General features: G+C 41.2%; 1 protein-coding gene across 2 annotated transcripts in view; it reads right to left on the bottom strand.

Annotated features, from left to right (window-relative positions):
- The window catches only part of LOC127651261 (regulator of G-protein signaling 12-like), a 134581-nt gene that overhangs the window by 102260 nt on the left and 7338 nt on the right, over positions 1 to 24983 (bottom strand). For both annotated transcript variants that reach the window (XM_052137011.1, XM_052137012.1), the window contains exon 2: positions 20979 to 23084. In XM_052137011.1, coding sequence (XP_051992971.1) covers positions 20979 to 22931 — 1953 coding nt within the window. In that variant the 5' untranslated portion in view covers positions 22932 to 23084. The remainder of the gene's footprint in view (positions 1 to 20978; positions 23085 to 24983) is intronic.

The raw sequence follows: 24983 nt of genomic DNA, 5'->3' as shown, positions 1-24983 counted from the left end.
GGGAGTGAGGTGTGTGCATGGGGATGTTCACAAGTATCCCATGGTGACTTTGGCGATTAAATTCAGGGGAAAAAACCATAGTGTGGAGGCAGCGGTTAGTTCCCGCCTCACCCATCCGCTAATCTTGGGTACCGATTGGCCAAATTTTAAAGATATTTTAGAGGGTATTTGTGCGGATGGGTCCTGCATAAAGAGGTGTGCTGTGTGAGATGCTTTGGCAGGGGAGGCGGAGCCAGGGCCGTCCTCGGCTGCTCGGAATGACGAGGGAAGGGGCGAGGTGGCCGCTCCTCCTCTCAGGGAATTCCCTGAGGGGGACTTCCCTCTAGAGCAGTCGCGGGACGAAACCCTTAAACATGGTCTTGACCAAGTGAGAGTAATTGATGGTCAACAGCTCCGGCCGGGCATCGCCCTTGCATACCCATATTTTGCCATGATTAGAGATCGGTTATATAGAGTGATGCAGGACGATCAAACAAAGGAGGAAGTAACACAATTATTGATTCCACGGAGCCGCCGGGAAATGGTTTATAATCCTATGGCCGGTCACCTAGGGGAACGGAAAACAATTCTCTGTCTAATAGCCCGTTTCTATTGGCCGGGCATTGGCGGTGACGTCCGCAGGTGGTGTGCGGCGTGCCGTGAATGTCAGCTGGTAAACCCACCGCCACCCCAAAAGCCATTAGCGCCTCTACCATTAATCGAGGTCCCTTTCGAAAGAATTGGGATGGACCTCGCCGGGCCATTAGAACAGTCAGCACGCGGACATCGCTCGTGTTAGTCCTAGTGGATTACGCGACGCTATATCCGGAAGCAGTGCCTCTGAGCGACATCTCCGCGACGTAGTGTTGCAGGGGCACTCTTCAAGATAATCTCCCGGTGGGGATTCCGAAAGAAATCCTCACCGATCAAGGCACGACTTTTATGTCACGTAACACTTCGCGAATCTTTATGAGCTTTTGGGCATTAAATCGATTCAGCACTAGCGCTTACCATCCGCAGACTGATGGCCTAGTGGAACGATTTAATAAAATGCTCAAGAACATGATTCGTAAATTGCATACCGATGACGCTTAGAAATTGGGATAAGTGGCTAGACCCCTGTTGTTTGCAGTACGAGAGGTCCCGCAAGCCTCCACAGGGTTCTCCCCGCTTGAGCTGCTGTACGGGCGACGCCCGCTGGGTCCTTGACGTCATCCGCGAGCGTGGGAGGAGGGACCTTCTAATAGCAAAAATGAAATTCAGTTCGTTCTCGATCTTAGAGCAAAACTCCACACACTGGGGCTGACTAACACAGGAGAATTTGGTCCAAGCTCAAGAACGCCAATGCCGGCTGTATGACAGGGGTGCTCGGCTACGGGAATTCGCGACCGGAGATAAGGTACTCGTGATACTCCTAACATCGAAGCTCTAAATTACTCGCCAAGTGGCAAGGACCCTTTGAGGTCACACCGACCAGTAGGGGATCTCGATTATGAAGTTAAACGCACCGATAGAGGGGGCGACGTCAAATTTATCACCTCAACCTCCTGAAATTATGGAGGGAGGAGGCGCCTCTGTGACGCTGGCCACGGTAGTTCCGAGAGGGCGGAGCTCGGACCGAGGTAAACAAAAACTACAATCTTAACACTCCGGTTACTTGTGGAGACCAACTCTCATCGCGGCAACTCACAGAGGTTTCCGAATTACAAAAGGAATTTATGGATGTGTTTTCCCTCTACCGGGCCGTATAAACATCATACAGCACCACATCGAGACCGAGCCGGCGCGGTGGTGCGTTGCTGCCCTATCGCTATCCGAACATAAAAAGAAAATAGTACGGGAGGAATTAGATGCGATGCTTGATATGGGCGTAATAGAGGAATCCCACAGTGATTGGTCCAGCCCGTTGTTGTTGTTCCCAAGAGTGATGGGTCTGTTCGATTCTGTGTGGATTACAGAAAAGTCAACGCGGTGTCTAAATTTGACGCTGCACCCAATGCCCCGTGTTGATGAACTGCTCGATCGGTTAGGTACTGCTCGATTTTATTTGACCTTGGATTTAACAAAGGGTTATTGGCAGATCCCCTTGACACCAATGTCCCGTGAGAAAACAGCCTTCACTACGCCGCTTGGATTACACCAATTTGTGACGCTTCCTTTCGGTTTGTTTGGGGCACCGCCACGCTTCAGCTGACTCATGGATCGGATCCTCAGACCTCACACCGCGTACACCGCTGCCTATTTAGATGATATTATCATTTATAGCAATAATTGGCAGCGGCACATGCAACATCTGAGGGCCGTCCTGAGGTCGCTGCTGCGGGCGGGGCTCACAGCAAACCCGAAGAAGTGCGCGATTGGGCGTGTGGAGGTACGGTATCTGGGGTTCCACTTGGGTCATGGCCAGGTGCGTCCCCAAATTGATAAGACCGCGGCGATTGCGACTTGCCCTAGACCTAAGACCAAAAAGGGGGTGAGGCAGTTCCTGGGGCTGGCTGGCTATTATAGAAGGTTTGTGCCTAATTATTCGGACGTCACCAGCCCGCTGACTGACCTCACTAAAATGGGGGCTCCAGATCCGGTTCAATGGTCAGAGCAGTGTCAACAGGCGTTTATGCAGATTAAAGCCGCACTTTGTGGGGGGCTGCTTCTTCATGCACCTGATTTCTCTCCCTTTTATTTTGCAGACGGACGCTTCAGACAGAGGGCTGGGGGCCGTACTCGCGAGGTGGCGGAGGGGAGGAGCACCCAGTGCTGTACATTAGCCGAATCTCTCTTGAGGGAGACTAAGTACAGCACCGTGGAGAAGGAGTGTTTGGCCATCAAGTGGGCGGTCCTCACCCTCCGGTATTACCTGCTGGGGCGGGCCTTCACCCTCTGCTCGGATCATGCCCCACTCCAGTGGCTCCACCGCATGAAAGATACTAACGCCCGGATCACCCGTTGGTACCTGGCTCTCCAGCCCTTTAAATTCAAGGTGGTCCACAGACCGGGTGCAGATGGCTGTCGCCGACTTTCTCTCCAGAAAAGGGGGTGGTAGGCAGGCCGGATGGTGCCCCGGCCTGAGTCGGGCGGTGGGGGTATGTGGCAGCGGGGGCGTGGTCAAGCGCCCGTCCGGGAGAGGAAAGCGGTAAGGGTGCTTACACCTGAGCTAAATTATGCCTAACACCTGTCTCTAATTCCAGTGAGCACGAGGAGAGCGGCATAAAAAGCAGACACCGAGCCTCCAGTCGGAGAGAGACGACAAGCCAACGCAGTGCGCTTGCATAATATTGTGTGTTGTAAAAGTAGAGAGAATTAAAAGCTTACCTTGGGCTGAACACCTGTTCCCTGTCCTCCTTCTTGTGGGAAGCGTTACATTGGTATTGGAGAAGGGAGTGTGGGCTAGGATTCTAAAAACAATCAAGTCTACATCTAGAGATGCAAGGCTTCACCTTATGCGATTCAAGATTTTACATAGATTCTAGTGGACCCCCTCTAGATTGTATAGGCTTGGTCTTAAAGACACACCAACCTGCTAGTGATGCCAATCAGAAGATGGATACAAAACCCATGTTTTTTGGGGGGTGTTAATATCCAAGTGTTTTGGTTGAAGGTTTAGAGTCTCATATGTGACGCGTTGCGCACTCGAATATCATTTTGCCCCAGATTCTGTATTCTGGGCAATGAGGCGATCTTAAATTTGGGGGACAAACTGTTTTATTTTTTGTGTATATTGTATTTGTGACCACAGGGGTGTTCGTTAGGGGTTGGGTTTGGTAATTGGGGAGGGATAATAGTGGTGGTTAAATGTTAACTCAATGTGTTGAACATAATTGCCGATTTTGCGGTTCTGAGCACTATAAAGCCAACAATGCAGCAGACCACCGCAATCTGGCTCACTTGACCGGAACTGTACTGCATCAATCCATTACTGTGATCCAGCCATCTGTTAATAAAATTCAGTTTACTTCTTGCTTTCCTCAGGCGGTAATAGCACAATTGTAGCAAGCAAACAGCACAGAGGACTGTGAATAAAGCGCATTCTTTATTGAGGGTCATTTTTATAGAAAGGAGGAAAGGAATGATAATGACTATAATGACTATATAGTCTATAATGACTATAAATATTAAAGAGGCTGCACTATTTTAGCGCTACTTAAACTAGGTGGTTAATCAGGGGTTAACAAAAAAGATGGTCTATTGGTCCAGGCCAGCGAAATGTCACTTACCCCCATCGGGCCAATGCTGCGTTGTCACTAAATCTAACATTTATTGATGCTGTAAAAGTTTATATATCTCTTCACCTTCCTAAAATAATGTCCTAAGTAATTTTTTCAGAAAACACAAAAACTGAACCAAATACCATGAGGAAAAATTTACTTAGGACATTATTTTAGGAAGGTGACGATATATTATATCTATACTGGCTAAAATAGAAGAGGTTTTGTCGAAATTGTGAGAATTACTTGGAAGCATCATTAACAATGGGTTGAAAATGACAAACCAATTAGAAATTTTTTGCATCTTAAGCCACTTTAGATCCTTTATTTATTATTTTATTTTGTGTAAAGAAAACTAAACATTTAATGGAAAAATAAATATATTAAACTTAAATTATTTATGGCACATATTCATACAAAAATACACACAAAATTCATACAAATGTTTTTTAAAATTTTATTTTATTTTATTTCATTATGATGGGGCCAATGAAAATGTTGGCAGGGCAAGTAAATATTTGAACTACTGGCCTGACTGGGCAAGCAAAAAAATTTAAATAAAAAATCTTTACCATTGAGCCCTGTTAGTGAATTAAAAAATGTTGCACTGAAATTCCATGTGCAAAGGTGGCATGCAACTGTTTAATTTAAATTCACCCCACAGTGTTACCCTCTTTAGTTAGCTATTCTATGAATGGTTTGCAGTTGTCTCTTCATATAAAACTTTGAAAGGAAAAAGTATTCATTAAAAAAATCTTTAAAACAAATAAATTAAATAAACTGACAATAGTTTGATGACATGATGGCATGCTGTTATGTCCTCAGAGAAAGTCCAAGAGCAGTGTTAAACAAAGCACAGTAGGACGAATACACAGTAGTGGAGAGACTAAATGTCAAACGGCCAGGCAGAGAGACAAAGAGCAAACAGAAGAGAGGGATAATATTTATAGGCTAAAGTTTAGAGGCTGATTGAGCAGATGACAAGAGCAGTGTAATCAAATGGTCTTCTGTGTTGCCTAGATACGCAGAGACCCGTGTGTTCAGCCTCATCATTATGACACATCAAGAGCTCGCAAACATATGCATGCACACACAAACATGCCAACACAAATATCTTCACTCACATGGGGGCCAAGGCAGTACATACTACAGCTGTGCATATATGTGTTCTCTTTTTATGCTAACAAGAAAGGACATTTACATCTCTCTTTATCTCTCTCAACCACACACAATATACTTGAATTTCAGTTCAAGCATACAAGACAATGTGATCATATACACACACTCACATGATGTACAAACCATAAAAGGAAGCTTTAGAGGATCAGAGGAGAGGACAACTGATCTGTGCTATGGAGACAGATAAACACAGGCCCCTAAAGATAAAGGTTAAGAATTGTAAAGTAAAAATAATGTAAATCTCTATAAGGATTTAAAAGAATAGCTCAGCCCCAATGCTGTCCAAGCATGTATGACTTTTTTTTCTTTCTTCTATTTCTTCTATTTATTTATTTTTTTTCCTTTTTGGGTGAACTTTCCCTTTTAATCTCTTGAGAAAAAAATCATTAAAACATAAAATCACAAAAAATTCAAGGAAAACGTGAGGGTTCAAAGGTTGTAGTGTAGTGAGTAATCTAGCATTCTACATCCAGTCTGGGTGTCACTAGAAACACAATCAAACATGTTACTGAGGAATGGGTGATTTAAAAAATGAGTGATCGCCTCTTGATCGCCACAGTGGTTTCCATGGCGATAGAGCACCATAGATTTGCAGACTAATTTTAAGGAAATAACATGAACTAAACAGCCTTCAGGTGACGCTTGTAAGCAATCTCTGAAAAGAAGCACGTAGCTACAACATGGGTTCCGGAGGACACATAAAACTAAGCATTCCAGATTTTAGAGGAATTACTCCATTGCAAAGACTTCTGTATTGTACTTGAGTTGACACATAGAGTTGAAAGCTCGGAGATAAAAGTGGATTTTTATTTGATGTTTTAAGGTTTATTTAGATCTGAATATTAAAGGAAAAGAAAATAGAAAGAAACATGAGGCTCATATGACTTCGCTTACATGAGCACAGCCTAAAGCTCTGAATCAGTTTTAGATTGCAAAGGAGTGAACTGTACATAGTTTGTCAAAATCCGTCACCCAAGGTCCAAAATTAATGTTCGCCAAGCAACAAATAAGAGTAAAGAATGTCTTTTTCCAGTAAATTTATTGGGAACTGCAAATTAATACATGGTTAAATAATTTTGTGAGAATTATATTCTAACTCTCGCTGATGTAAGTGATGTGCCTGATTCAAATTATAGACATGCAAACCATCTACTGGGGAAAACATCTCTCAACTTGTGCATCTTTAAACAACTTTTTTCCTCAGAGGAAATATTATGTAATACTGAGTCCCTTAGAGAACGGGGAGGGAATTTTATTCTGAAAGTGTTTTGCATTCTCTCACAAAAAGATTTCCATTACCTTAGTTTGTGCTTCCTCACAATAAGTTAAATATATTTAATAATATATTGCAATAATTTAGAGTTTCCTCGCAATATCTTTATCCATCCCGTATGAAAATTAAGCATTACTTTTACTACTAGTTCTATTACAGTAACCATAGTTGAAATATGGTTTTTGTAGGAAAATGTGTGGTTACTATAGTTTACTATGTGGTTACAATAGGTTACTATAATTTGTAGTTACTATGGTTTCTTACAAATAGTATAGTTCACTTATGGTTACTGTGGTAAAAACAATGGTTAATAAAGGGATAAATTAAGCTATTGCAAGGAAACCCAAAATAATTGTGTGAAAGCACAAAACTACTGCGAGAGAATGTAAAACTTATTGTGAGGGTACACAAATTATTGTGAGGAAACATATTACTAATAGCGAGGGAATGCTACATTTCCTCAAAATGTCCTCTAAAGGGCTCCCGTAACTATCAGTTTATCTAGGATACCTAAAGTTTTTGTTTTTCTCCAGAACACATGTATACCACATGACTCCTTGCATGAAGCCATCTAAATGAAATAAACGAGGATCAAAATCACGATGTGACTTCACTTTATTTATTTAATTTTTATTGTGTGAGGTACATTTTCAAATGAGTAATAGAGACTGGCTAATCTCAAAAATTATCATAGGGACAATTTATACACGCTAGAGCCTTTAGCCTCCTTGTTAGAGCACCCGCCTCCCACGCTGGAGACCTAGGTTCGAGTCCCGTACGGGTAGAACAAGACCGTCACACATACATACAGTGCCGATTTCTCAGGGCCAGCAAAGCCTTCTCTGCTGGCGTAACATGCCTTGACAAAAATATTTGTATACTGATTTTCAGTTCAAGCAAATTGGTAAGTGCTTTTTGCATTGTTATAGCAACGTCAGGAGTTTTCTAAGTGTAAATTTGGCTGCTTGAGCATTCAGTGTCGGATCAAGTTTTGAAAAATAACATGTACTCTGACGAAACAAAATTTATTGCAAGCAAAATTTTAATTACAAATATTATTAGAGAGCTTTTGCTTGGTATACCTCCTTGGTTCTGGCTTTTATGCGTGGACGTGTTTTTAAAATGTCGATTGGTATTATTAGTTGACTGCCACATAATGTATGATGGGCACACCCCGTCTTATTCATTGTGAAACTGTGTTTTCTTAATGGCATGCTGTATGAGCAACGCGCAGTTTATACAGTGAACAAAACACTCCAGTAGACAGAACAACAAACATGCGTTATATTCTTGCGTTCAAAACACTCGAAGGAACTGTGAACTGTGTGCCAATGATTGACTTATGATCAATAATACGGTAGTAAACAATAGATTGTATCTAAAGCCGCTTTTTGTATTGTCTTATTAATGATTAACTCTTCTGCCACAAGAATGCATTTTAATTATCTTAATATTTTTATATATATTTATATATATATATATATATATATATATATATATATATATATATATATATATACACACACAAATGTACAGAATATATCGACATCCAATTAAATCTCTGTACAAGAAAATAATTAGTGAGGTAGTACTTATAAATAAGTTTGAAGGAAATTTCATTGATTTTATTCGTGATTAAATATTTATGGGGTAATTTCCAAAATCTCAATCCAGCCACACCCTGCGTCAGACATGCTTGTGTAGTGTCTCGGGTGCGTTGCGTCATAAACATAAAATGTTTAGGTCACTGTGTCAAGTTAAATATAGTTGTGGCAGCGGGGGTGTGTTCAAGTGCCCGTCCGGAGTGAGGGAAGCGGTAAGAGCACTTACATCTGAGCTAAATTATGTCTAACACCTGTCTCTAATTCCAGTGAGCACGGGGAGAGCGGACAAAAGACCCACACCACCAGCACCTGAGGAGAGATTCTGTGGCCCGAATTGATGATTGTAAATTTAAGCTGTGTTATACTGCAATAAAATATTTACCTTGAGAGGAGCCGTTCGCCTTCGTGTCCTCCTTAGCTCCTTGAACTCGTTACAATAGTTTAATACTTAGAACACATCTTTAGATGGCTTAGTTCGCATTTGCGCTCCTTCTAGTGTTTTGAACGCAAGAACGTAACGCATGTTTATGTTGTTCTGCCTACTGAAGTATTTTCTTCACTGTAAAACTGTGTGTTGCTCATACAGCTGAAATTTCACTTACTGCCCTCAAGAGTAAACAGGTGGTACTACAAGCTTGCATTTCTTAGGAATCTTCCTTTTTATGGTCCGGGGGCATTGCGATTAATTGCGTATATTTTTCAAACGCATTATTTTTTGTAAAATTAATCGCACTGAATTAAAGTGTTAAATCAATAGCCCTAATATATATATATATATATATATATATACACACACACACACAGTCAGGTCCATAAATATTGGGACATCAACACAATTCTAATCGTTTTGGCTCTATACACCACCACAATGGATTTGAATTGAAACGAAGACACATATACAAACTGTTTGTAACTTTTCTCAGTAAGCCACTATTGACAGGTGTGGCAAAAAGTTCATTTTGGACCCTGCCTTCACCAGCTAAAACAAAAAAAGGTGATAGTCATGAACCCTGATTAACATGGATTGTGTTAAACACAGATACTGCAAGGTCTCAAAGTACCACATTTTTCTTTTCCTCTTTTTGTATGTCAAATGAACAGTTGATTTCTTTGCTCTGCACTGTATGTTCTTTACACTTTCTGTATCTCTCTTAAGATTACCTCTTAAGGTGCACTTGTGTCTTTGGGTTGAGAAAATATTATGGATTCCTGTGGGGAGCAGGGATATACTGTGTGTTGCAAGGAGCTTTTAGACTTTATCAGGGAGGAGCTATCTTTGAGGAGCTTTCTTTCCTGTTTACTTCATCCAAGAGGAGGAGATGACAAACCATTCCAAGACATGTAACTATAAACATATCATCTATCCATTTATCTGTGTTATATCCCCATCTTAGGCCCTTTGTCCATCGGAGTGCAAAACTGTCCCTCTCTGCAGGATTGTAAATCCTTAAAGATGCCACATTCTTGAAGTAAAGCTGCTTAGTGTCCTGCAAAAGACATTTATCACAATATAATAAATCACAAAAAAAAAAAAAAATCTTAAATTAAATTTTTGGTCTTTTTGTCTTATTTTTCAGTAAAAAAAAAAAGCTTAACGCTCTTAAAACAAGATATATTTACTTGAGAACCAAATTCGCAGAAGATATTGAAACTCGTTTTCAGAGAATATTTATTGAATTAAGTCCATGTTTCTGACCCCATTGGCAAATTCTTCTTTTTCTTTCTTGTTTTAAGAAAGCTCATTTGTAAAAAAAAAAAAAAAAAATTATTGTTAACTGCATAAATCTAACAAAAAAACAAGAAAAAAAAATATTTGCCAATGCTGCAAGAAAAATATATATTTTTTTTACTTAAAAAATCGTAATTACTTTAAACGTAATTCAAGATCTGAAAATGAGTTTAATATATTCTGCAATTTTGCTTCTCAAGTAAATGTATCTTGTTTAATGATGTTTAGATTTTTTTTGGGGGGGGTAATTACAAGGCTAAAGTTGACTGATTAAGAAAATCCTTTTTGCAGTGTATTAGATGGTGTCCTACTATATACATGACACTAAGCAGCTTTGCTTCAAGCATGTGCTGTCTTTAAGGATTTATAGTCCTAGAGAGAGGGAAGATAACAACCTAGTACAGTCAAACTGTAAACATCTGAATAGTTTATAATTAAACACAACTCTAAAGGATGTTTAGTGCTACAATATACCTATAGTCCTGATTCAGATTAAAGTGTGGTCTTTGGCATGACAACTTTTCTGTACTGCGCTCCTCAGGTCTCGACATGACTATAGTGGAATTCAACATACAAAACACTCACAGTTGCACTTCTGCACATACTTAGCACACAACGTAGGTGGGTAGTTGGCAAATTAAAAGTTTTGGAAAGATTTTTTGGGCTTTTTTTTTGAGAATGTTTCTACAGTTCAGCTGATGAAACATTCACAAAAAAAAGCCCAAAAAACCTTTCCAAAACACAAAAAACTCCAGAACACACAAGATGGGATCTAAGACCTTCATACAGCTTCATACAGTGCATGCCATTGAAGAGACTTTAAGTCTAACCCTCACAGCCTAGTTTTCATTCTGTTAAAAAATTAGGTCTTTTCTGCCTAAATGCAACATTAAATCAATCTGTAAACTGACACTCATACAGTAGAGCAGCACCACCTATTGGTGAGCAAGGAAACAAGATTTATGTTTTGTCTATCCCTTCCATGACCTCACACAACAGAGAGAGGTTAGACTAGAATAATGAAATCATCACTGTTAACAGATCTCTGTCCTTTGAGATTATGTAACTAATGCAAGTTATAGAAGATAATTTTGACTTCAGTAGCAGTGGCCATCTTTAATTAACACAATTTATTACCCTTCTTAGGGTTGACTGTCCACTATCAAAACTCATGCTCCCATGATACCTCACACCTAGGGCTGGGTATTAGAGGATGGATACCCGAACCGAGCCCGACGGGACCCGACGGTACCCGACGGGCCGGGCCGGTTCGGACACATATTTTGAAATGACGTTCGGGTTCGGGTCGGGCTCGGTCACGTCGGCGCAATAAGGCATTGAACATTTGAAATTTAAAACAGCTTATTATAATGTTTAACTGGATGCAAATGTTTATTTTTGTGATTAAAATAAATGTAAAATATTACCCTAACATCCATCTTCATGTGTGCGGAAATTTGTTTATGTTGCTGTGACAACACGCAACACGTGCGTGCATAATATTGCATATTTGGCTACATGTGGCTGGTAGCGCAACGATGGAAGACGTTAAAAAGAAGTTGGCCTCAGGAGATTTTAAAACCACCGAAAATGAAGGAAAGTCTAGTGTGTGGAAGTTTTTCTACATAGTTGTCAAGGCCGATAGTGATGAACATGTTGGTTATGTTCAATGTAAGGGTTGTGGATTTTTCATGAAATATGACAGCAAGAGGACCGGGAATTCCGCCCTGCAGCGTCATGTGGATAGAGTTTGTAAGTCACCTGGGCTACTGCAGCCGAGCATCACTGCCTTTGCTAGTTCCTCAAGAAAAATTCCTCAGCGGGCCAAACAAAAACTGACTGAAAAATTTGTTGAGTACTGCTGTAAAGACATGAGGCCATTTCGTTCCATTGAAGGAGGGGGTTTCATTGAGCTGGCCCAGCAGCTTATTAACATCGGTGCTACATATGGTTCAGTGGCAGCGCAGGATGTACTGCCTGATCCCACCACTGTGTCAAAACGGTGCCGTGAGCTGGCAATAGAGAAACGCACAAAGCTGGTTGAGCAGCTAAATTACACTCTGACTGAGGTGAATTCGATCGGAATGACAACGGATATCTGGACGGAGGACTACCACAAATTAAGCTACTTGACCATCACTTGCCATTTCGTGACACGATCATTTAAAATGATAAGCACCGTATTGACAACAGTCGCATTCCCACTGGAAGAGGCTAAGACAGGGTATAATATTAGGAGAGAAATCATCAGACTTCTAACGGAGTATGGCCTGGATATGAGTCTGCTGAATAAAGTGGTGTGGGTGACAGACCAAGGCTCAAACATCATCAGTGCCCTCAGACCATATCGAAGACTTGACTGACAAGATCACGTTTATAATACGGTGATGAGACACGCCCTAGACCCCACACAACTGGCCCAAGATGCTCCAACTGTTGCAGACACTCTGCAAGCTACCAAGGCACTGGTCTAATATGTCAAAAAGTTGGGCATGGCAGCTTTGCTGTCAAAAACAGTCATCCAAATGGCAGACACGAGGTTTAGCACGGTATATCTGACCTTAAATTCTGTCCGCTCGGTTTATCAAGAACTACGCGAAAAACTAAATGATCGCGCAGAGGGCTGGTGGATCGATGCCATATCTCCAGATGTCCTTGACTGTCTTGTCGAGTTCCTGCAACCATTTTATGATGCCCAGCGTGAACTTGAAGGGGACCAGTACCCAACCATAAACCTGGTGTTTCTGTGGTTTGAGCGACTGAAGCGTCACCACAACAAAAAAACGACTGACAGCCCCTATCAAGTCATCATCCGCGAGCGGCATCTCAGTTGGAGTTTGCGTAAAGTGGAGATCCAAGAACTCCAAAAAATTGCAACTTTCCTTTGGCCTAAATATAGCCAGCTCCGAATGTTGTCCTCCTCAGAGAGAGACAACCTTCTCCAGGAGGTTCGGAGACAGCTCAGTGACCTCCACACCCAGGAGACCGCCACTGAAGGACCCGCGCCCAAGAAAGCTGCAGTTGACTTTGAGGAGTAGGAAAATGTACCTGTGGCAGATGCCACAGACGAAGTCGAGATGTACTCGACTCAAAATCATACAATGCAGGATGACAGAGATGTTTTGGGCTGGTGGAGCGATCATCAACTCAACTACCCGAAGCTTAGTATCCTTGCCCGCGGCATCCTTGCTATTCCAGCCAGCAGCAGTAGCAGTGAGCGCAACTTCAGCGCTGCTGGCAGGACCATCGAGCAGAGGAGGACAGCCTTGAAGCCATCCACCGTTGATGCAATCCTTTTTCTGCATAAGAACCTGGATTAGCCTAAACACTGAAGGATGGATTATGTGAATAGATCCCATGTTACAGTTTTATTAGCCACACAGTTTTCGAGAAAAATGGTAAGAGTGATTTTCATTTCAATAAGCTGCATTTGTGTTACGTTAATGTTTTGTTCTGTTAGCTTGGGCAATTTTTGGTAGACCTAGCTTTGTTCATTTAATTTCAATTGGCTATTTGTTTGGGCCTCTTGTGCGCGCCTGTGTTAACATGCGCTTTGTTGGCTGTGTGCGGCGCACGCTGATGCGTTGCGCACATCTGTAAACATTACCGAATGCCTTCCAGTTGAAAAATAAAAGTGGGCTTTCTACACATACAAACGTACGTGTCATTAGTATGAGAAAAAAAACGAGATTTTTAACTGTGTCGGGCTCGGGTCGGGCTCGGACATAAATATCTTAATGACGTTCGGGTTCGGGTCGGGTTCGGTTACTGCCCTGTCGGACGCGGGCCGGGCTCGGACAGAAAAATGCGGCCCGATCCGCACTCTACTGGGTATTGAGTTTGATAAATTTTAGGCACCGACCGAATTGGCTCTAAACAATAGAGTATCGAAAAATGTCTTGTAGTTTGGTATCAAATTTTGATACCTAAGGGGTTAATCTCATCAAAGTCAGTGATAAGCATGTATAATGCTAGATGTGCCCAAATCTAAAAGTGCCGGTGATTTAGGCATCAAGGAAAAACACTAGTTTATGCCAGTTATGCCCAGAGATGCGGATCACACATGAGGCTGTAGTGTGTATGCGTCTCAACCCCATAGATGTAAAATATGTGGAAAAGATCAAAAGTGTGGCTACATTTCATCAGGCTCGATCCCAACAGCGTGCAATGCGATATTTGCGACAATATAATTGCTGCCAAGAGGTTGAAGTCATTAAAATTCATTGTTTAACCACTCCACAGATTTATTATTGGCAAACTATAGTTTTGGCAAGTTGTTTAGGACATCTACTTTGAGCATGACAGAGTAATTTTTCCAACAATTGTTTACAAGATAGATTGTTTCACTTTTAATTGCCTATATCACAATTCCAGTGGGTCAGAAGTTTACATTCACTAAGTTAACATTACCTTTAAGCAGCATGGAGAATTCCAGAAAATGTCAAGCATTTAGACAATTAGCTTCTGATAGGAAGTGTACTGAATAGCATGTGTACTTCTGGATGTATTTTAAGGCCTACCTTCAAACTCAGTGCCTCTTTGCTTGACATCATGGGAAAATAAATATTTTAAAATCAGCCAAGACCTTGTGGACCTCCACAAGTCTTGTTTATCCTTGGGAGCAATTTCCAAATGCCCAAAGGTACCACATTCATCTGTACAAACAATAGTACACAAGTATATACCCCATGGGACCACACAGCCACCATATCAATCAGGAAGGAAAACGAATCCTATATCGACATAACCTGAAAGGCTGCTCAGCAAGGAAGAAGCCGATGCTCAAAAACCACCATAAAAAATTTTGACTACATTTTGGAAGTGCACAAGGGGACAAAGATCTTATTTACTGGAGAAATTGCCTCCTGTCTGATGAAACAAAAAATTTACTTTTTGGCCATAATGACCATCGTTATGTTTGGAGAAAACAGGGTGAGCCTTGCAAGCTGAAGATCAGCATCCCAACCATGAAGCATGGGGAAGCCAGCACCATGTTGTGGGGGTGCTTTGCTGCAGGAGGGACTGGTACACTTCACAAAACAGATGGCATCATGAGGAAGGAAAATTATGTGTATATATTGAAACAGCATCTCAAGACATCACCAACGAAGAAAGCTAGGTCGCAAATGGGTCTTACAAACGGACAATGACACAAAGCATACCTCCAAAGTTGTGGCAAAAGGACAACAAAGTCAAGGTATTGGAGTTTCCATCACAAAGCCCTGACCTCAATCTGATAGAAAATGTGTGGGCAGAACTGAAAAACCGTGTGGGTGTAAGGAGGCCTACAAACCTGACTCAGTTCCACCAGTTCTGTCTGGAGGAATGGGCCAAAATTCCAGCAACTTTTTGTGAGACGCTTGTGAAAGGCTACCAAAACATTTGACCCAAGTTAAACAATTTAAAGGCAATTCTACAAAATACTAATAACTTGTATGTACATTTATGACCCACTGGAAATGTGATGAAAGAAATAAAAGCTGAAATAAATAATTCTCTTTTTACATTCTTAAAATAAATAGTGATCCTAACTGACCTAAGACAGGGAATGTTTTCTACAATTAAATGTCAGGAATTGTAAAAAGCTGAGTTTAAATAAGGTGTATGTAAACTTCTGATATGCCCATAACAAGTATTGTCTTTCATAGAGACAATGGGGTGAGTAAACCATTTGGTGACTTTCATATGGCCCCCAAGTGATCTGACTCCCTGTACATACACTCGGCTGTCTGGGGAAGCTGGGAGCCATTTTTGTTTCTTTTTGTATTGGTTCAGCCTAGCAGCTGGAGTTCGTTCTGTGGAACAGGGTTTCTTTCAAGAAACATTTGCATCGACGAAGGGTCGCTTTTACACTGAAGTTCCCGGCCAAATTGAGAATAGATACTAACGATGGCCACAACATATTGACACGCCCACAGCAAGTGATGTCTTTCATCAAATCAATGAACTGAGGAAGTCATGGTGTGTTTCTCGTGCCTACAATTGAGCTGTCTCACTGAACATACACTTGACCGTTCAAGGATGCTGTGCAGCTTTTTTGTTCCTTTTTGCACTGGTTTCACCTAGCTGCTGGAGTTTGTTTTGTGGAATACACTGCTTCGGGACAGTTGTGGATGAAACTACACATACTTTGTGCTTATTCCTATTGGCTGGAGTGTTTTTGTGGATACTTTTTTGCAGGACATTGGAAGGATTGGGGCATCTGCTGCACTTATGAAACAGCCGGCTCACTGAACATTCCTTTGTCTGTCAGAGGAAACTGACTGGCTTTATTATTTTGTTATTATTATAATTTCTTTTATCATGTGCTGGTTCCGCTAGCGGCTGGAATTTGTTTTGTGGAGGAACACACCTTCAAGTTTTGTGAATTAATCTACATGTTCGTTGTGTTTATTCTGCCTATTGGATGGAGTTTGTTTTATAGATTATTTTCTGTTATGTAATTATGTCTCACAAAATTTGTAAAGAAACACCTGACTTGAGCAATCCGATGGCAATGTTGTTGCTGGGACTCTCATAGGCATGCATGGACTGTTTGAGTTTAGAGGGATGGATTCCAGTTGGTGCTGTTGTGCGCAGGTTAAATGCACACGTTTGTCTTGTTCTGGGGGAAGTTCTGGGTTTGACTGCTGCAATAATGTTGGAATGTGGTCTTTATAAAAAACATTTTGACACAATACATTTTTTCTAATATGTCAAAATGTAAAATGTTAATCTATTGATAGACTCAGTCCTTGATCATAGTGAAGCAAATGTGTGTAACCCCCCTACAGCAACAATGGCGCTTCCTATGATGTTTAAAAATGTTGGTCTTACAGATTTTTGGAGACTATTGAACCCAGCTAGTAGGGACTATACATTTTTTTCATAGGTCCATAAGATTTATTCCTGATTGGATATTTTAAGTCCCTCATTTCATCTGTTGATTGCTCAATTTGAAACATCTTAGTCTCAGATCATGCCCTGGTGAGTTTAGAGGTGTTGCCACAAATGGAGAAAAAGAAATCATATAGTCGGAACTTTAATGTATCCCTTTTGCAAAATCCTGATTTCCAACAAATGTTAAAGGCTGAAATCTATGGAGATGAACTGGTCCTCAGCATCCTCTGTGGGCGTGGCTTGGGAGGCACTTAAGGTGGTTCTTAGGGGTCGGATCATACAGTATGCCTCATTAACCATAAAATCCAAAGCACGATAACTTGTGCAGTTGGAAGAGAATATTAAAAGTACAGAGAGAACTGAAGCGCCAAATGTCATCTGATGGCCTCAGATAATTGACCCGATTGAAATACAGATGTAATACTATTTTGTCACAGAAGGTGGAGTTTTGGATATTCAGGGCAAGACAGTCATATTTTGAGTTGAGGGACAAAGCAGGGAAGCTTTTGGCTAGATATATAATGAAGAGGGAGCCTTTTTGTACCATTTCCACAGTGAAATCTGCTGGTGGTGAACATTTTTACCTCAGCAAAGAATTTTATCTTGATCTTTATAGTTCCACATCTTCATCTACTAATGAAGATATAGAAACTTTGTGGAACCATTAGATCTCCCTAAACTTATGATTGAGCAAAACAATTCTCTTGATTCTGAGATAACCTTGGAGAAGCATGATGAGGTTGTTCAGGCCCTGCATTCAGGCAAGGCTCAGGGGCCTGAACATGGCTTTGCCACTGAATTTTTTTAGATCTTATGCTACAGAACTGGCTCCACTTTTGTTAGAAGTTTATACAGGAATTATTGAAGAATGGAAAGCTTCCACCAACGATGACACAAGCCCTGTTCAGTCTGATTCTTAAAAAGGACAAAGATTCAAGCGAGTGTAAGATTTCCCGTCCAATTTCCCTGATCCAGCTAGATGTTTTTGGCTAACCAATTAAGTTATGACATCCCTTATACATATAGATTAAGTGGGGATTATTCAGGGTCGTAGCTCTTCTGATAACATTAGGCATTTCATCAATATCATGTGGTCAGTGGCGAATGATCAGTCTCCGGTCACTGCCATCTCACTTGACACCGAAAAGGCGTTTGATATGGTAGAATGGGATTATATTTTAAGATTTTGGAAATTTGGGAATACTTTTAGTGAATGGATTAAGTTACTTTATAAACACAAATTTCTATTATTTTAAAATTTTTCAAGAAACAAAATACAAAAATAAACCACAACAAACAACACACAAACAAAAGAACAAATACTGTGTGCACTGCTTAGAAATACTACATGTATTTACATTACATAATAATACCATATAAACATTACTGAATGAAAAACACTTTACAGTGTTAAAAGAAAATGTCTTATAACTCGGTAAGATAATCACAAATAGATTTTGAAACCCTTAACCAGGCCTGTACTGTTCTGGGCCTGGCTTTGTTAAGCCTGGCTATAAAGCATTCCATATTAAATACATATTGCATTTTCAGTAACCACAGTCTTGTTGTACCTGAATTAGTACAGCACCAAAGTTCGAATACCATCTAGATTTAGTTTTATTATTATGCATTCGGTCTCAGACATTTGGCTCATTGGTAGCTTCCACTTGAGAAAGAGCGCCTCCCTGGTTTCATATTGAAAAGTTCTTGCCCCTATTTTGCCACTGCAAAGCCTTTCTATCAAAATAATCGTAGAAGTCACACCCCATTACCTCACATTTGCACGTGGTTTGGACAAAAGTGTCCAGAGAGTTTAATTCGGACATTTATTGAAATGTTGCCTCAAGCATATGGCTGAACTTTAAATTACATATTAGTAAGTCCACTTTCTGCTGGTCAGAGTGGATTGTGAGGGGGATTACTACACTCGGTGACCTGTATGAGAGTGGAGTGTTGAGATCTTTTGAGAATTTGGTTCATCATATTGGGATTCCCAGCTCTCAGTTTTATATCTGCACCACCTGCTCTGCATTGTTTTTGTGAGTAGCACACACCCCGCTAAAGTGCCAAATACTTTGGGAGAGGTGATTAATGCTTTTGGAAAAGGTTATGAGGCATCAGTGTATTATTCCCTGCTAATTCAGAGTTTGGGGGACGGAGCTTTAACTCCTATCATGAGATTATGGTAGAAAAATTTGAACTTGGTATTGGAGGAAGGAGTGCGGACAAGGATTCTAAAAAAATTTCAAGTCTGCATCTAGAGATGCAAGGATTCGCCTTGTGCAATTAAAGATTTGACATAGATTTTATCGATCGCATTTCTCTCTTGTCGAATTCGCAAAATCTGGGACCAAGAAAATGCTGTGGTTCTTCCAAGAAAGCCATCCTTTACTCCTCGCCTCACGTAACACAACATTTTTATCAGATGATCTCAGAAATTTGCCAAGAATTGATCGGGGCCTGTCTCCCTCAGCAGATCTGTGAGCTTCTGGTTTGTTATGTCAAGCAGACTCGGGAAGAGCTCACGATCTCCATCAATGGCATTCACCAGCATCACCGACATGCTTGACAGTCCCCGGTCCGTGGCCATGTCTGGGGTATCAGCTTGAGCACTTAAGTGGCTTTTAATGTCTCCAGAGTCAGAGGATTTCGAATTATTTGACATATTGTCTTCATAGAACAGTTATGGAACAGGGTGTGTCGAATATCACTGGTTTATGACACAAAAAGTATTAAAAACTAGCAAAGTGTGCAGAGCTCACTGTTCACAAGTCCAACCCTCGCATGGTGCCATGCAACTTCTGCGAAACTGTTTTTTAAGGTTAATGTTTTAGTGATTTTAAAATGAACAAAACATACCTCATCCTAAACATTAAGCCTAAACCTAACCGATAGTGGCATAAAAAATGTGAGGTAAAAAGGGCAATTGCTGAAACTACCACATTATTATGTGGTGCTTTTCTGACACTATCGTGTCACATGTCTACTCGCAAGCTTTTCGAGCTTTGAGCTACCATGCTGTAACTGTCCACGCAACTTGATTATGTTAGAATAAGCTTGTAGTTGCTATAGTAAAAGTGTTTTCATGTGGTAGGATAGCATTGTGTGTGGAACAAAGCAAACGTGAGTGTTTATAAACTGACAAATGACAATCATCATGATTTATGTGAAAAGTAAAAGTAATTGTGAAAAGTAATTGTTGCTGTCATGCCCATAGTGTTTATTTCATGAGGAAACTGCCACGATGCATAGTATGAGCCATGTAAACCTCATTTTGCAAAACATTTTGTAATAGTAGTGTGATTCTATGCGGTCAGGCTGGAAACTGTATATATCATATCTGTTTTTGTGGTGTGACTTGATTACACTCAGGCTGACATGCAGGACCTATAAATATGACTGATCTGGGGTCAGCTGCTAAGGAAAAATGCAGAAGTTAAAGCAGAGCAGGGGCTCACATCCATTTGAACTGAAAATGTTCCACTGTGAGGATGATATGAAACCTGTTTTGTGTCTCAATCTTCTCATCTCAGGGTCAGTTTTAACATGTTCCCTCCAAGTGAAAAGCCGCAGCTAAAGCAGCAGACTGGAACAAGGGTAATTTGAGCCTGGCTTCAAATGTCAGCTACCTGACAGAATTCATCTTTTTGATAGTAAAGTCTCTGTGTAATTTTACTAAGTGAGAATGCAAAAGTGCAAAAGCAACAGAGGATTTTAAAGAGCAAATATGAGAGAATATGAGAGAATATGAGTGCGATTTTGAGGTGAATTTGATTTACTTAATCTCAGTGGTGGAGAGGACACAATTCCTACCGCAATTGAAAACAACAAAGTAGAGGATTATACTGTGATTGATGCTGGGAAAAAGTGATATCCATACAAGACACTTCAGTTTATGTCTGCAAGGACTTTCTGCACATAAAACAAATGTTTTTAACTTGCTCATGAACCAGTATTCAATTTCAAATCATTACTTACTAATTTCTCATAATCCCTAGGATCAGACACTGAATTGATTTAAACTATTCTGGAGTAGGTAGTTATTGTGACTTATTGTGATTCTGAACAAGTTTTTTACAGTAGTAAAAACAGAACTTGCATCAGAGGTTTCTGAAGTTGAAAAATACCTTTACCTTTTTTTCGTCTTTAGTTCTTCCACCATTGATCTGTTGGTGTTGCTGGTGCTCTCGTGGGCTCTTCTCCCCAAATAGTTTTTTAGCCCACTCATACTTCTTGGCATGGAGCCGGTGAGGCTGTGATGCAATCTCATCTGCAGCACGGTACCGATCGGCTGGAATCTTACTCATGGGTGGTGGCAAAGTGCTACAGTTAGCACTGGACCATCCGTCAGTCGACTCTGCATAAGACTCCTGATCGCTGCTTTGTCCCTGACGCCAATCTCTCAGGACATGAACAGGCAGCACACGCTGGCCTGAAGCCCCTGTCACCTTCTTGCAATGGGTTGAGTAGTTTGAGCGTGAAGGCAGGCCTGATACATCCAGCCGTGAGGACGAGTTTAGATGCCTGCCAGAAAGTGGAGGTGGGTCTACATGGGAATGTGGATGGAGTGGATAATGTTCTATAAACTGGTCAGAACAGTAGCAATTATGATGTGGCATTTGGGGTGGTGGTGGAAGACCTCCTAGTACACTTTGATGATGAGGTCCATGCAGGTTCTCCCATAAACCTGTGGGCACATGGCGACCAGAGTTAGCGCCGAGGTCAACCAAGAGGACTCTGTTGCTCTTCTCCTCTGGCAAGAAGTTGCCAATGCCACTGTCACTGTTGCTGCTTGTGCTGTTATTCTGCTGAGCATCCAGGTCGCCATCAAGGAAAGCCCGAGCCCGCATGCCCTCAATTGATTCACCCATGTCACGGTACAGCACAGACACAAACTGAAGCAGTGGCTGGGAAGTTGGTGGGAATTCCAGACAGCCACCAGTATCTGGGTCGGGAGTGCAGTCAAAGCCAAAACGTCGGCACACACTTTGGTGGATCTTATGGTGACAAAGTTCTGGGTCTACAATAAAAACATGACAAGATGTTCTTAAGCTTTGCTCTTCCTCGCTGTGTCTGTTAATGCTGTAGTCATTCGCGGCTTGCATGGTAACAAGACCAAAGAAGCGGCGGTCATCTGGACATACAGCGCTGAATGCTAACTTCTCTGCAGGGTAGGTGGCTAGAACAGTGCCTCGGTCATTACATAGATGTACACAATCATGCATGACTTTGAGCAGAACCAATGAGTGCACCTTCTGCTCCGCACGAAGACGTCGCATAGAGCCACGAATTGCCTGGAGGCTGTCACTTTCCAAATTGGCACTAATTGAGGCTAATTCAATAGAGCCCAGGTAACCCACAATCATACCAACATTTAGGATCCCTGCAGAATGAGCTGTTTGTATTAGGGCAAATTCATCTTGATGTTCAAACATATCCACAATCACAGAGTCATCATTGAGTACTTTGGCCATCTCCTCTTCGGTGAGTAAGTTGGGGTCACTCCTATGAGTGACAGCATTTCCATAAGGGAAGTCTGGCTCTGAGCGAGGCCTTGCTTTAGAGGCAGATGCACAAGCAACTGTTTTCTCTGAGCTACTAGATGAATGACTGGAATTTTCAAAGATCATGTTAAAGATTCCACCAGACTGCATTTCGGCTACAACGCGTTCTGCACGGTTTATCCCGAGAGTCTTTGAGTCCATCTTGGGCCTCAACCGGTGGCTCTTGTGGTTGTAGATCCCCATTTCCTCATCGCTTGAACATGAATCTAGGTTTGAGTTGTTTTGATAGCATTCAGCAATGATCAAGTGTAGGACACCTGTGCAGCGGCCAATGAGTTTGACCACATCCTCATGAGAGGCTTTGTACACATTGATGTCATTCACACTTAGGATCTGATCTCCAGAACGAAGACCCATGTAATCAGCAGGACTGCCCTTAAGGATGCTGCTCAGCACACAGGGTGATTGACCAGAGAGCGTGAAGCCATAGCCCGTTCTCCCCCTAGCGACCTCCACCCCTCTTATGTGTGCAAACGGCAGAGCAGTCACACACCTCCTGCCTGGTTCTGATTGTCTCAACATCTTTCCTTCTTCTTCTCCTACTTTCACTTACTCCTGACAAGGGTTATAATAGATGGAGGGCTAAATGTATGAGAAGGGGGATATCATTCTTCCTGCTATGTAGCCCTTATGTGAGGCACTAACTTGGTGCATGCTTGAATGTTCACAGAACACCTTCAGCAGAGAGAGGAAGGAAAGTTAATTAATGCATTGACAGTTTAAACAACACAAGAGAAAATTATACATAAGTATGGTGAATGGGTGACTTCAGGAGCTCAGATAAAAGCCTCCTCGGCTTTATCATAGGACAGAGCATAACGGTCAGCTAGCATGTTACGTCAGTTAGGTCAACGTTAGAGGATACCATACAACTGAATGGGAAAAGCCGTAAAGTGACACCTACACTGGTGGCCACAAGTTTGGAATAATGTACAGATTTTGCAGATAACAATTACGGAAAGAAATTGTTATTGAAAAAAAAATATGACTGTGATTTGGTACTAGAAAATCCCTTGCCATTATATCAAACACTGCTGAAAGCTACATACATATTTAATTCCAAAAGGATTGTTTAGTGTAAAACATGCTGAAGATTAGTGGATAGGTAGTCAATTAATTAAATGATGAGCAGTCCTCACAAAAGCAGTTTATTCAGCATATTGAAGCATTTCCTCCATAAACATCCATTCAAAAAGAATGGCCTCTTGTTTCCTCGCAGGTGTACCACCATAGAATGTCTATGGGACCACCGTGTTATGCTATTTTAAGCTAAGCTTGTAGGCTCCATTATTAGAAGGGTTTTGATGTTCCAGGTGAGAGGCAAGGAAGCCATTGCTAGGCAATAAAATTAGCGCAGGTAGCATAAAGGGGAGGTCACACTACACTTCACTCTCCATTAACATTGCTTTCATACAATTGCTTTTCGTGGAATTTCATACAATGCTGCGTATAAATGTTCAAGCTTGGCGAATTCTGAAACGCAATCCTGGATGACGATAGGACACATGACCAATAGGAGATCAAAACCTCACATTCTGACCTCTTGGCTTAATTCAAACAATACATATTTCAAAGCTGTGTGTTTTTATTGTTGCTGGAAAGTGAGCAGATAGTATTTTATTAAAAACTGTAAAATATACCATGTTATTTTATAAGTGTTATTTATTAAAACCAGAAGCTATCCTGCATGACATCATATCCTTGTCCACTGCATTGTTCGAAAGAAAATTCAAATCCAAGTGTGACTGCCCCTTAATAGGTCATTCAGACTGAATGTGTTCTCGTGTTACAAAATAAAAAACTGTAGACTCACACAGTGTGCCTACTCGAGACGTATTGTTATTGAAAAAATAGTGCAGAGGGACGCAAAAATGGTTCCGTTTGAAGTGAGGAAAAGAGTCTGCATGTCTACTTTAAAGGCCAAAGTATACTTGCCGTGTTTGCGTTGCTTCATCCACATTATGCGTGATGTAAATTTTGACAGTCCAGTCCGCGTATTCTGACCATACGCTGGACAGATTTTCTTGACTCTCGCGCACGCGATCATCGTCGGTGCATGCTACTTATGTCCTCCGGAGTTCGCATTTGTTGTCCGCATACATCATCAAGGCTGTCTCATTTCAGAAAAGTGAATAGGACACTCCCAATGCAGCTTTTGAATGCGACATTCTTACACGGGAATTCAGAGGATGCATGAGGTGTATCCTTCATGGGCACTCACAACCAACAATTCTTTGCTTCAATGAAAATTAACATAATTTGTCTAAAATAAATTATGCCAATTTGCTCGAAAATATGATGTTCAAATTCAATTAAGTAATTCCCAAGTTAAAATGCCTCATTAGATGGGTGCAGAGTATATAATATGTATAATTATAGTAATATTTAATTTAATTAAAATAAAGTATTGTAGACTAAAAGTACACCTGTAAAATCTATTTTCTTTTCTCCCTATATAACATTACCTCATACATTCCCTTCTAAAGGGACTCACTCAAAGCGCTCCCACTCGTTAACTCTTTCCCCGCCAGCGTTTTTAAAAAGAAGTTGCCAGCCACCGCCAGGGTTTTTGAC

The sequence above is a fragment of the Xyrauchen texanus genome, chromosome 11 (genome assembly GCF_025860055.1).
Source record: "Xyrauchen texanus isolate HMW12.3.18 chromosome 11, RBS_HiC_50CHRs, whole genome shotgun sequence".
In the NCBI taxonomy this organism is placed as follows: domain Eukaryota; kingdom Metazoa; phylum Chordata; class Actinopteri; order Cypriniformes; family Catostomidae; genus Xyrauchen; species Xyrauchen texanus.
The sequence above is the reverse complement of the archived record's forward strand: the minus strand, read 5'-3'. Positions and strand labels throughout refer to the sequence as shown.